Source organism: Podarcis pityusensis (assembly GCF_964106645.2).
Source record: "Podarcis pityusensis genome assembly, chromosome: 12".
NCBI lineage: Eukaryota > Metazoa > Chordata > Lepidosauria > Squamata > Lacertidae > Podarcis > Podarcis pityusensis.
This window is the reverse complement of record NC_138037.1, coordinates 15,014,554-15,026,674: the sequence shown is the minus strand read 5'-3', so window position 1 is coordinate 15,026,674 and position 12,121 is coordinate 15,014,554. Positions and strand designations below refer to the sequence as shown.

Sequence of the window (12,121 nt, the reverse complement as noted above, 5' to 3'; positions counted from 1 at the left end):
GGGTCTCATGCTGGTCAGTCCCTTGGGTGGGAAACCATGGAAGGCCCTATGCAAGAGCAAGATAAAGAGGAGTATGATATAAAAATATTTCTTTTATTTTTTAAAAAAAAAGCATAAAAAGCACAGGAGTTTGAGATGGGTGATCTGTACTACCAACTCTGAAGGCAGCACTATGCCTCCTAGTGGTGACTATGCATTGCTACCTGGCAAACCAGAAAATGGAGGAAATGAGACATACAGTGGTACCTCAGGTTACATACGCTTCAGGTTACAGACTCCGCTAACCCAGAAATAGTGCTTCAGGTTAAGAACTTCGCTTCAGGATGAGAACAGAAATCGTGCTCCGGCGTCAGAACAGTTTCAGGTGTAGCAAGAACCGCCCCCCCCATCATTCAGTTTGTACAAACTTCACTCACACTCACACACTACATACGCTACGCTTCTGTTATAAATTCATAGAAAATCAACCATACATCGGATTTGCACTGTTCCACTTTTATTTTACTCCATGAAGGAAAGACTACAAAATGGGGAAGGTTTGATACAGGGCACAATATCCATTCACCATCCCAGCACATCCACAGGAGCCCTGCCCAGTTGCTATGCCAACCCTGATGGTCCTAGACAGAAGACAATCAAGATCACAAAGAACTTCCATATGGGAGTGGATTCAGCATGGACTGGAACAAAGGACAATGATCAGATCTTCCCTCAGGGGGCAGGAAACTGCGACTACCTTTTGTCTTCAGAAAATGACTCATGGGGAGGGGGAGAAGGGAACCAGCCAGGTGACAGGACACTCAGGTTACCACCACAACTCCTCCCTCAACCCCTCCTTTCTGTAATGTATGCATGATGTTTCTGGGCTTGACCTACAGGATGGGAATTTCAAAAGTTTTTATAAGGTCTTGCACACCATTTTTCTGTGTCTTTCCTCTTTCCTGCAAGTGAGGGGAACACCCTGTTGCAACAGTTCAATAAAGACCAAGCCTACCGGCTGCTGATTTGCTCCAATTTACTCTGGTTGGTGTCTTTACTTTTTGTCCAAGGGAGCCCTCGGATTTTTCCGGTAACACAGGTTAAGAACGGACCTCTGGAACAAATTAAGTACTTAACCTGAGGTACCACTGTAATTCACTGAACAGAAGAGGGGCAGCCAGGGGTGACTGGTGCCCATCATAGCTGTCAACTTTTCCCTTTTCTTGCAAGGAATCCTATTCGAAATAAGGGAATTTCCATTAAAAAAAGGGAAACGTTGACAGCTATGGTGCCCACTGGGACCAGTGAGGCAGGAAGCAGAGATCCCAGCAGGAGAGTCTGCTAATGTTAGTTTTCCCTCATCCATTTCCCTGCTGAGTTCTACAATGGCAACAGATACTGAAGAGGAATAAGATGAAAGGCAGAGAGATACCCTCTTGACATAAGTGAGAAGGCAGGCAGGTGGCGGCTGGCTGGCGCTGACTGATGTTGGTGGGAAAGTGTTCCATTTGCCCAAATGGACCAGTCATCATGGAGGAGGGAGCATTTAGGGTGCATAGCTCATCTGGATTTCAGTTTCTTTGCCAAGTTCAGGCCTGAAACTGAATGGAAATGGACGTAGTCGGTCCCATCCAAGAGATCATGGAGTTGTATAACAAACAACCTGCTCCAGCATTGCCCAGGAAGGGAAAATGCAAGGTAAATTGTTGCAATCCTCCTGGCTTAGAGGAGCAGCAACCCGGCCACCGGCTCTAAAGAGCAATCCCTCTTGCAGAGATGTGTCTTCTTCTTCTTCTTCTTCTTCTTCTTCTTCTTCTTCTTATACCCCACACATCTGGCTGGGTTTTTCCAGCCACTCCGGGCAAATTACAACATATAAAAAATTACAACATTTAAAAATTTCCCAATAGGTTGCCTTCAGGTGTCTTCTAAAAGTCAGATGGTTGTTTATTTCCTTGACATCTGATGGGAGGATGTCGTATTTATAAGAACAGCAACTGGAACCAAGGTTTGAATTAATTTTAAACTGCCACAGCAAATACAGGAAGATTGTTAACTGATACGTTTTGCTGTCCTATTTGTTTCATGCAGTATTTTAACATGTATCGTTTTTTCATGATCTGGTAGCAGTTTGTTTTATTTTATGTTATTCCGGATAGACAACACAATGCCCTCCATATGCTGTTGGGCTATAACTCCCTTTTCATCCGTGGCCAATCATCATGCCAGCTGGAGCTTATGGATGCTGAAAGTTCAACAACACCTGGAGGCTACTAGTTTGATCAACCCCATCTATATAGATAAAGGTAAAGGTAAAGGTACCCCTGCCCGTACGGGCCACTCGTGACCGACTCTGGGGTTGCATGCTCATCTCGCTTAAGAGGCCCGGAGCCAGCGCTGTCCAAAGACACTTCCGGGTCACGTGGCCAGCGTGACGAAGCTGCTCTGGCGAGCCAGCACCAGCACAGCGCACGGAAACGCCGTTTACCTTCCTGCTATAAAGCGGTACCTATTTATCTACTTGCACTTAGGGGTGCTTTCGAACTGCTAGGTGGGCAGGAGCTGGGACCGAACGACGGGAGCTCACCCCGCCACGGGGATTCGAACTGCCGACCATACAATTGGCAAGTCCTAGGCACTGAGGTTTTACCCACAGCACCATCCGCGTCCCATCTATATAGATAATTATCTATGAATAGGTATTTCTAATAAAGGCTGTGTTACCACCCTGGTGAGTCAATTATAATAAATATTTTTAATAAATAAGGATTCTGTTACCACAAATTACCAGTCTGGTATTTATACAGATGAATATCTATGAATAGATGAATATCTTTAGCAAATGAGTAGTACTGAGCTACCACCAATTATTGCTTTTTGTGTGTGAATGGCACAACACAGTCAAATCTCGTATACATTTGAGCTTTGTACAAAAATGTCTCAAAACATACCTCTCACATTTCAAGGCCTTTTTGGACCCTCAGCTTACACTTACTTTCTTTATCAAGCTGTTGAGATTCTTCTGCTGTAACAGTGGAATCTGACGTCCAATGGATGCAAGTGATTTTCTCCTCAAAATGGTTTGCAAACAAGTCAGAGGGAGCTGCTGTTGGTTCTACCACCTCCTTCGGGCATAAATGGCCCCACGCTACTTGGAAAAGCTCTGCTGGGGCAGCATAGTGAGGATGCTATGGAGGCAACAATGTATGCCTTCTTTGCTACCTTCACTGCCACTAGGTAGGGTTGATTATGAGCCCCCCCCCAATGTTGGATTGCATTCAACTGGAGTTTTCTTCCACTTCCATTCAAGCAGTCTCCCAGCCTGTTTCTTCACCCTAACTCTGGAGTATACCAGGGAGCCAAATGGGCTCCATGAAGTGGGAGAGGGTGCTCAGGGGTAATCGTGTCAATGACGCGAGCAATTTGGATGCTCCAGAGGTCACCCACGGCTTTGACAGGAGCACCAGTCAAATCAGCAGGGGAATTCAAGAGCCGTCTTAGGAATCATTACACTTAGGAATCCGCTTACACTTACTTTCTTTATCAAGATGCTTGGTATCTCATTTCATTTTTTATTTCCCTTATGAATCATTTCCCCCTCAGGCATCCAGAGGCTATTTACAACACAATAAAAGTTAAATATATTGTAATGAGTTTGATTCCCCTGTGTTATGAGTTTGTGGGTGCCAGACATTTAATATCTGGACCCAGATATTAAGAGCTAGATAAACTAAATAAGTGAACCTCATGAGGTAATTGCCTGGGAGAGGAGCCATTTATAGAACAAAGGAAAGGTAATAAGCTATTAAGGCAAAGACTCTGGACCAGAAGGCAAATGGGTGGAGCCCCTCCTTCAACTCAGAGTCAGAAGGCAAAGCCAGTGTTTGAAATAGTTTTAGGGTTGAGTGTGATGTGACGGGGGGGGGGGGGAGTTGCAGTCTAGTAAAGGCAGCAGCTGGAAAGAGCATCAGAGCAAAATGGCTGGTGTCTGTTTGAATCATAAACTGCAGCCATGAGAAAAACAAGACCCTCTTGGGCTGTTAATGCTGTGAACCCCTCCATTATACTCAGCTCAGGTTGTATATGTGTGTGTGCGTGTGTAAGTAAACCATATATTCTATAGGCACCATAGTGTCCTCTGTGCCTCATTCCCAAAAGAAAACACAAACACTCGAACCCCTGGAAACTCACACCACTCGAAGATTGGGGTGGCACTCAACACTATAAACACACACACACTTACATGGTTTAAAACAGCAGCAGGAACACACACACACACATATGTTCAATTGAGATGCAACATTGATTTCAGCTACCATGAAGATCTCCTCCAGAAGGTTTGGTGTCACAGGGGCATCTTTTAGCAGGTGCTGAAAAGACTTCAATAGAGAAGGTGCACGCCTGATATACAACGGTAGGAAGTTCCAAAGATCAGGTGCTAACTCAGCATATAATACACTCATCTCCTACAAAAACTGCACTCAGCTTCTTCTACTCTTGATTTTTAATTTTTAAATTTTTTGCTTTTGCTGTTATCCTTTCCTTAGTCCGTACAGCATGAGACTTAATGTCAGGGTCGTGGGATCGAGCCCTACACTGGGCAAAAGATCCCTGCATTGCAGAGGGTTGGACTAGATGGCCCTCGGGTGTCCCTTCCAACTCTTAAGAATGTCACGCTTCTGTGAAATTACATCCACTCACCCTTCCCCTCCCGCCTTTCGCCCTTTAGCCACACCCCCTCACGCCTTTAGCCACGCCCACCCCTCTCTCTCCCCCCCCCTCCCCGCTGAACCCGAGAGCCGCACGCGACCGCTCTCCCGCGGGCGATTGGCTGGCGCTTTGCGTTCCCTGTTCGCGGGCGGTGGCGCGATCGGCCCACCTGATGACGCCGCCGCCCGGGGCCGCCGCCATTGGTCAGGCGCCGAGCGGGGAGGGTTGCCAGGCGATGTGGCGCGCGGCGCAGCGGTTGGCGGCGTCGGCAGCAGCTGTTGCTGCCGGGGCAGCCGGAGGAGAAGGCTCTGCAGCCCGCGCGCTCTCCGCTTCTGCTTCTTCCGCCTCCTCGTCTTCGTGGGGAAGCTTGTATCGTCGCAGCCTCGGGCAGGTGCTGCAGCCACTACCGCCTCCTCAGTCTCGGCGGCCGCTTCCTTCGCTTTGCGTGAGTGCAGAGGCCGCGTGCCGGCCCGGGGACGGAACGCGGTAAGGACCAAAAAAGGCCCGGGGGCGGAAGGGAGTTCGAAGCGATGCCGCTGAGTCACCCGCGGGGAAGCGAAGGGAGGTGGCGGTGTAGCGTCCAATAATAATAATAATAATACAGTGGTACCTCGGGTTAAGTATTTAATTCGTTCCGGAGGCCCGTTCTTAACCTGAAACTGTTCTTAACCTGAAGCACCACTTTAGCTAATGGGGCCTCCTGCTGCCACTGCACCACCGGAGCATTGGATTTCTGTTCTCATCCTGAAGCAAAGTTCTTAACCTGAAGCACTATTTATTCAGGTTAAGAACAGTGTCAGGTTAAGAACGGACCTCCGGAATGAATTAAGTACTTAACCTGAGGTACCACTGTATTATCTACATCAGGCGTGGCCAAGCTCGGCCCGCCAACTGTTTTGAGACTACAGTTCCCGTCATCCCTGACCACTGGTCCTGTTAGCTAGGGATGATGGGAGTTGTTGTCCCAAAACAGCTGGAGGGCCGAGTTTGGGGATGCCTGATCTACATCAGTGTTTCCCAAGCTTGGGTCTCCAGCTCTTTTTGGACTACAATTCCCATCATTCCTGACCACTGGTCCTGTTAGCTAGGGATGGTGGGAGTTGTAATCCAAAAAAACAGCAGGAGACCCTAGGTTGGGAAACACTGATCTACATCCAGTATCTACTTCCCTATTGAAAAGGCTTGGGTAGGGAATCTGTTTTCAGGTTTTTTCTCTGCATCTGGTGGAAGTAAGTTCCCTTCCTCCATCCACAGCCCTGAGAAATCTTACTCAAGTTTTATTAATGTCCTCTTGTTCTTATTGCACTTTCCTTTAAAGAGGTGCAAATGGCACCTGTTGCTCTCTTCCTCCTTCCCCCACTTTTTCCCCCACAACAGGCCCCTGAGGGCGATTAGGTGACCAAGATAAAGATTGTGTAAGCTTCTGGTAGAGATGGGATGGATACCAACCTGAAACTCTGAAGAGCCACTGCTAGTTTTTGTAGACAGTACTAAGCTCGGTAATTTCCTGTATGTTTATCCTTTGTAGTTTCCCTTGGGATTTTGAAAGAGATGGAGCTTTTGGAGACGGAGCATGTAGCTCCTTCTCTTTTCCTAGTGTAGATTTCTAAAACATTTTTGTTAAACAGCAAAAGTAGCATACTTCCCACTATAGCAACAGTTCTTTGCTTCCAAATTAAACTTTCAGCAGCAAAGCTCTGCTGCTGGAGTCCACAGCTTTATAAGCGCTCAGAACTTTTGCTACTGGGGCTGACAAGTGACATGGACCTGAAGTAGGCTGGGGGATTTTAAAAAATTCTATAGCATTCCCAATATACAAAGGTGTTTCAAGGTATGCTCATAGTTGTACTTTTCCTCTCTTTGTTTAAGCAGTTGGGTAAGTCTGCCACATCTTTTCCTGGCAGGACTCTCATATTTTTAACAAAGCATTTGCTACATCTTTTACTAGCCCTTTACTTTTGTCAGCAGTGCAATACACAGTTTGAAAGCACGGCAGTGCAAGTAGATAAATAGGTACTACTGTGGCGGAGAGCTAAACGGCGTTTCCATGTGTACTGGTTTCCATCACGGTGTTCTGTTGAGCCAGAAGTGGTTTAGTCACGCTGGCCACATGACTCGGAAAGCTGTTTGTGGACAAACTGGCTCCCTTGGCCTGAAAGCGAGATGAGCGCCACAACCCCATAGTCTCCTTTGACTGAACTTAACTGTCCAGGGGTCCTTTACCTTTTTACCTTTATACATAGAAGTATAGCAGGTGAAGCCTTATCACTGTAGACAAATCAAAAAAGCTTCCATCTATTAAACAGGTACTAATAAAGGCATTGGCTCAGGGCTAGTTAAAAAGGAGGAGGTGGTCTACTTTAACAAATGCTAAGTATAGTTGGTGCCTAAAGACACTAAAGGCTTTGTGTGTTTTCCTGTAAAGTCATGCTAGTGCAAGATAAAACAAGTAGTGATAGCTATGTATTGTGTAAAAAATGGTGGACTCATATTCTTACTGAACTAAGAATATTGGCTGAGGATCAAAATTAACTTTGTCTAGCCATCAGAAATTATATGCACACTTGATGGTTGCGTTGGTTGTGAAGTTTAGGCAAGTTTCTAGCTTTGGCAAGTATAATGGACACTCATCTGCATGCCTGTGCTCTGCTGACTCTAGGCAAACATTAGGAAATCTTGTAAGTTCTGATACTGTTCATTAAATATTTGTGTAATTGTGGGTTGTTGTTTTTTGCCATCAGTATTTTTATTAGGAGCATCAATACTGTAACCATGCCTGAAATAAATACAAATGAACTGGATGAGCAGCAGGTAGAGTTGCTGGCAGAGATGTGCATCCTTATTGATGAAAACGACAACAAAATTGGTTCAGATACCAAGAAAAACTGCCACCTGAATGAGAACATTGACAAAGGTATCTATCACTGTTCAGATCCCATTGTATGTAAACTGGTCCTGCCTGGATACTAAGCTGCATCGAGCACTTCTACCTCGCCCCATTTTTTGCCTCTAGGTTTTTTGCAATCTACTTGCACAACAAGATGTAGCAGTTAAAACGAGAAAGGGAGCTGGAGGAAATGGAACAAGGAAGATAGAGGAATGTGGTTCAGCAGACTAGTCTTATGCATCCATGTACAAGATAACTTTGAATTAAGAGTTCTTTAAGTGGTAAAGAAAATCCTTTTCATGCTGTGAAGTCAAATAGCAATTTAGGCTTGTTAATCTGTTTTGAGTCACCGATTACTTTGACACACAGCCCACAGAGCAACTTCCTGCCCCACCATTTAGCCGTACCTTATATAGTTCTGCCCAGCACACAAATTTAGACTGTGGGTGGCTTCTTCAAATGTTTATGCCAAAGAGCAATAAAAGATGAATGAGTGTTCTTTTCAGGCTTCAGTTAAAGAGGTAATGGGCATATTCCATAAGCCAAGGTACACAATTATTTCTGTGGTTGAAACATCACGTTTGGTGCATAAGGATATAGGCAATTTCCCTACTGCACACAAGAACAGAAGCAGCATGAGTTAAAAACCCTTTTCTTGTGCTGACTTATGCTGCTCCAGGAGAACATCTGACACTAACCTGTTATCTGACAGAATAAAGACTTTAGTCTTCTATGATGTCTTTGATTACAGATCTGTAAGGAACTGCTCAAAATAAATAGCTCTGTTCCTCAGACAGTGCAAAAACACCTAAGCACTTGACTTTTGCAAAAGTAATATATTGTAGTATATTGTAAGATATGGCATACAATAATATCTTAGGTTTACTCCTACAGAGTTCTCCAAAGGGTACCCAAGCAATAATTTATTCAAATACATATATATCCAACCCTCCTTTCCAAGGCAGTTACCAGCCTAAATGAGAAACCACAATGCATACAGGGGAAAGTTTTGTTTAGAAATAGGCTGCTCGTTTCTTTGTTTAAACTTTGGTTTTAAACTGTAAGATCAAGTATTACGATGAACACGAGTGAAGTTTACTCCCCACTCCCTTGCAGTACATTCTTTTTAAAAGCATATTGCCTATCTTTTTGTGCTAGGACTGCTGCATCGTGCTTTCAGTGTCTTCTTGTTCAATACGGAGAATAAACTGCTATTGCAACAAAGATCAGATGCCAAAATCACTTTCCCAGGTTTGTTACTAAGCAACAAATTCTTGTTTTCATTGCATAGCTTCTATAAAATACCACTTTGTGTCCTCATATATTTCTGGAATGCTTGAAAAATAGAATTATCTGTTAAATTTCAAACAAATTTACTTACTTTCATTTTCAAGTGAGCAGATACTTGGGTAGCAGTAATGTTTTCTCTCTCTGAAAGAATGGTGGGGTGGGTGTGTTCATGACCTGTATTTGTTCGGTTAACAGCAGAAGCGTGAGAAACATGCAAAGATTTTCTGATAGGTCAAATGCACAAAAGACTATTTGGTGTGGTGATGTTGTCTTTGGTCTAGACTAGAACACTTTTAGTGAATAGGTGAAAATTGAAGGGGGGGGGTGGAAATCACAAATTAAATAATGACTAGTGCTTTGTACTTTTTTTCTAACCATATATAACTCAGAATGGGCTTGGGAACACAATTGCACTTTATGTTTACATGCTGGAAATGTATTCTTTATGGTGCTAAGCATTGATAGGTTATTTTGCTTTGAATATGGCAGTATGTGCTATTGTGTTGTTTTTTGGAACTTTGTTTCAAATTTTGGATACTTGGTACTGTCAACAAAATGAGATTGGCTACTTCAAGGATTCTAGTATCTGAAAGTCTGCAAAGTATTCTTAAAACTGAATCCACAAAACTTTTTTGGTAGATTGCTTCACCAACACTTGTTGCAGTCATCCCCTGAACACCGTGCTTGAAGTAGAAGAAAAGAATGCAATTGGCGTTCGAAGAGCAGCTCAGAGGCGCCTGAAAGAAGAGCTAGGAATTCCAATGGAACAGGTAAATAATGCTCTTATTTCAGAGTAATGACTTCCCTAGGGGAAAATAGTTGAACAGCATCTAGTTATACTTGCAGTTCTAAATACTAATCAGAGCTGCAGTATTTATTTGGAACCTGTCGGCCCTATTCCCAGAAGCTTAAGAGAAGGGAGCAATTATCACAGTGTGTTTGTTGCTACTTCAGCTTGTGTGTGCTTTTTCACTAGTCAGAATGACCAGGTTTTGTGCATGCCCTGGATTGAGTTTCAGAATAATCACAATTGATCAAGACATGCTTTCTTACAGATGTTAGTTGATAGACTGATTGTAACAATCTGTCCAGCAAGCACACCAGAAAGGCTTTTTGTATAATCCAAACATATAAGAAGCAAGGAAGGAACTATTTTAATAGTATAGTTTTTCCCAGGGCTGGAAAGGGATTTCAGATGCCTTTGCTCCAGCATAAAATGTTTCTGTCTGGGCAACCAAACATCAAAGTCTTTTTCTGGCATTAGGTTTTTCACAATATTGCAAATTCCTCCATTTTCTTCCGTGTTGAGAATTGTTGAAGCAAAACAAATGTCTCTGGCCATACCCATATGACTAGAGCTCTGAGGTACTCCTCTCTGCAGTTTATATTGGGGAGAATGTTTTATCTGATATATTCACTCAAATGTACATTATTCAATTAAATGCTCACTTGAGCCTTGAGTCTCTCACCATCCCAGGCAGACATGCACTCTGTCCACTCCATTATACACTATTCCACAGAGTCCTTAGGAGCAGATTAGATGGGGAAGGAAAGTCCAAGTGTCATTCTTTTGATCTGAGCAACTGACTATACAAATGTTTTATTAAAAATCAACCATTTAAAAGCAAAATCAAACTACCACAGCTCTTTCTCCATCCAACCCACCCCTTTTAGGTTTGTATTGAGGAGTTCTGAAAAAATTATCATAAAAATGCAGAAAGAAGTAATAAAGTACTGTCACTACATGTTTTTGGTTGTAGGTAACACCAGAAGAAATCTTGTACTTAACCCGAATTCACTACAAAGCTCAGTCCAATGGGATCTGGGGAGAACATGAAATAGATTACATCTTGTTTGTGCAGAAGAATGTGACGCTGAATGCAGATCCCAATGAAATTAAAAGCTACTGTTATGTGACACAGGAAGAACTGAAAGAACTCCTGGAAAAAGCATCCCGAAATGAAATTAAGATTACTCCATGGTTCAAACTGATTGCAGAGACTTTTCTCTTTAAATGGTGGGATAACTTGAATAATCTGAATAGGTTTGTGGATCATGAAAAGATTCACAGAATGTAACAGCTTGTAGAATATGCTGCTCTAAAAACAATATAGTACCATTTAATACTGATAAATGGCAATATCTGAAGCACTAATTATAAGTTGACTGCAACACAGGGAACGAATTAGGAATAAGAAGATATCCTGTGAAAGGAATTTGATTTTATCTCTGGCTGATTGTTAAAGCTTGAGTCTTTTCTGCCTTTCATTTCTTGGAGTAATTATTTGGATTATTAACCAGCTTTCAATGGGAATGTATTTGTTGATATAATCACTAGAATCTGAGGTTTAATACTGACTAGACTACCAGTCAAGATTGAAAATTAAATCTTAGCCAGGATACCCCTCTGTTTTTCAGGGTAGGCTGTTTGCTGTACAATAGGGAAGGAGTTAGTTATTTAGTCAGAAATCCCATTAGATACAGGCAAACCCAATGGAGTTCCCAGACTAGTTTTGTTCTTGGCTTAATGCAGGGGAGGGGGACGCTAACATGTGACTCTCCATCACTCCTAACTAGCATAGCTGTTGAGATTTCTGGTCCTAAAGGCTGCATCTTGAATGTCATACTAAAGTCCATGTTAGGGGATAAGAGAAACAGTACTTACATTCAAGGGTTGGCCTATTTCATCCACTCATTTTCAGTTTTCTGGTGCGCTAGCAGTATGGAGTATGTGGGGTAATAAGTAAGTGTGGTGTTAACTGCTCTAATAGTACTTGTTCACGTGTAAACTGTGCATGATGAAAACTATTACGGGGCGGAACTAGGTGGTATTCAAAATGTCAAGTGAGAATTTGTACTTCACATGTCTCCAAATGTGCCTTCCTTTTTTGAATTATTTGCTGTAAAAAGGAAAGGAATTCTTGACTATAAGGCCTGCCTAGTAACTCTTCACTTTACCTTGACTCAAGGGTGTTCCATTTTCAGATATAACTAGATAGTAAAATCTGTGTATATTCAAGCATTCTGCTGTGTTCCAGAAAGCCGCTGGTGTATTTTTAATCATTAAAATGACTGAATCCTAACAACTGAACTTAATACTTCTTCATGAAAAAAATTAATGTGTTCCATTTTAATTTTCCATAACCTGTTAAATTTAGGCTAGTTAATAGAAAACCAATTTTTGAGGAATACAATGACAAATGTTAATAATTATTGGACAGGCCCATTGAGCTAAATTTCTGATCTTAAAAATGC

At 42.8% G+C, this 12,121-nt stretch overlaps 1 protein-coding gene across 2 annotated transcripts; it reads left to right on the top strand.

Annotated features, from left to right (window-relative positions):
* Positions 1-4,846: 4,846 nt before the first annotated feature.
* IDI1 (isopentenyl-diphosphate delta isomerase 1) lies at positions 4,847-11,952 on the top strand. 2 transcript variants are annotated; one of them, XM_080974253.1, is made up of 5 exons: positions 4,847-5,175; positions 7,431-7,603; positions 8,735-8,827; positions 9,506-9,636; positions 10,627-11,952. In XM_080974253.1, exons 1-5 carry the CDS (start codon positions 4,862-4,864, stop codon positions 10,942-10,944), a joined length of 1,029 nt encoding a protein of 342 aa, XP_080830379.1. In that variant the 5' UTR covers positions 4,847-4,861; the 3' UTR covers positions 10,945-11,952. The 2 variants fall into 2 exon arrangements, with proteins under 2 accessions (XP_080830379.1, XP_080830380.1); XM_080974254.1 differs by having other exon boundaries at positions 4,901-5,134.
* The last annotated feature ends 169 nt before the right edge of the window (positions 11,953-12,121 follow it).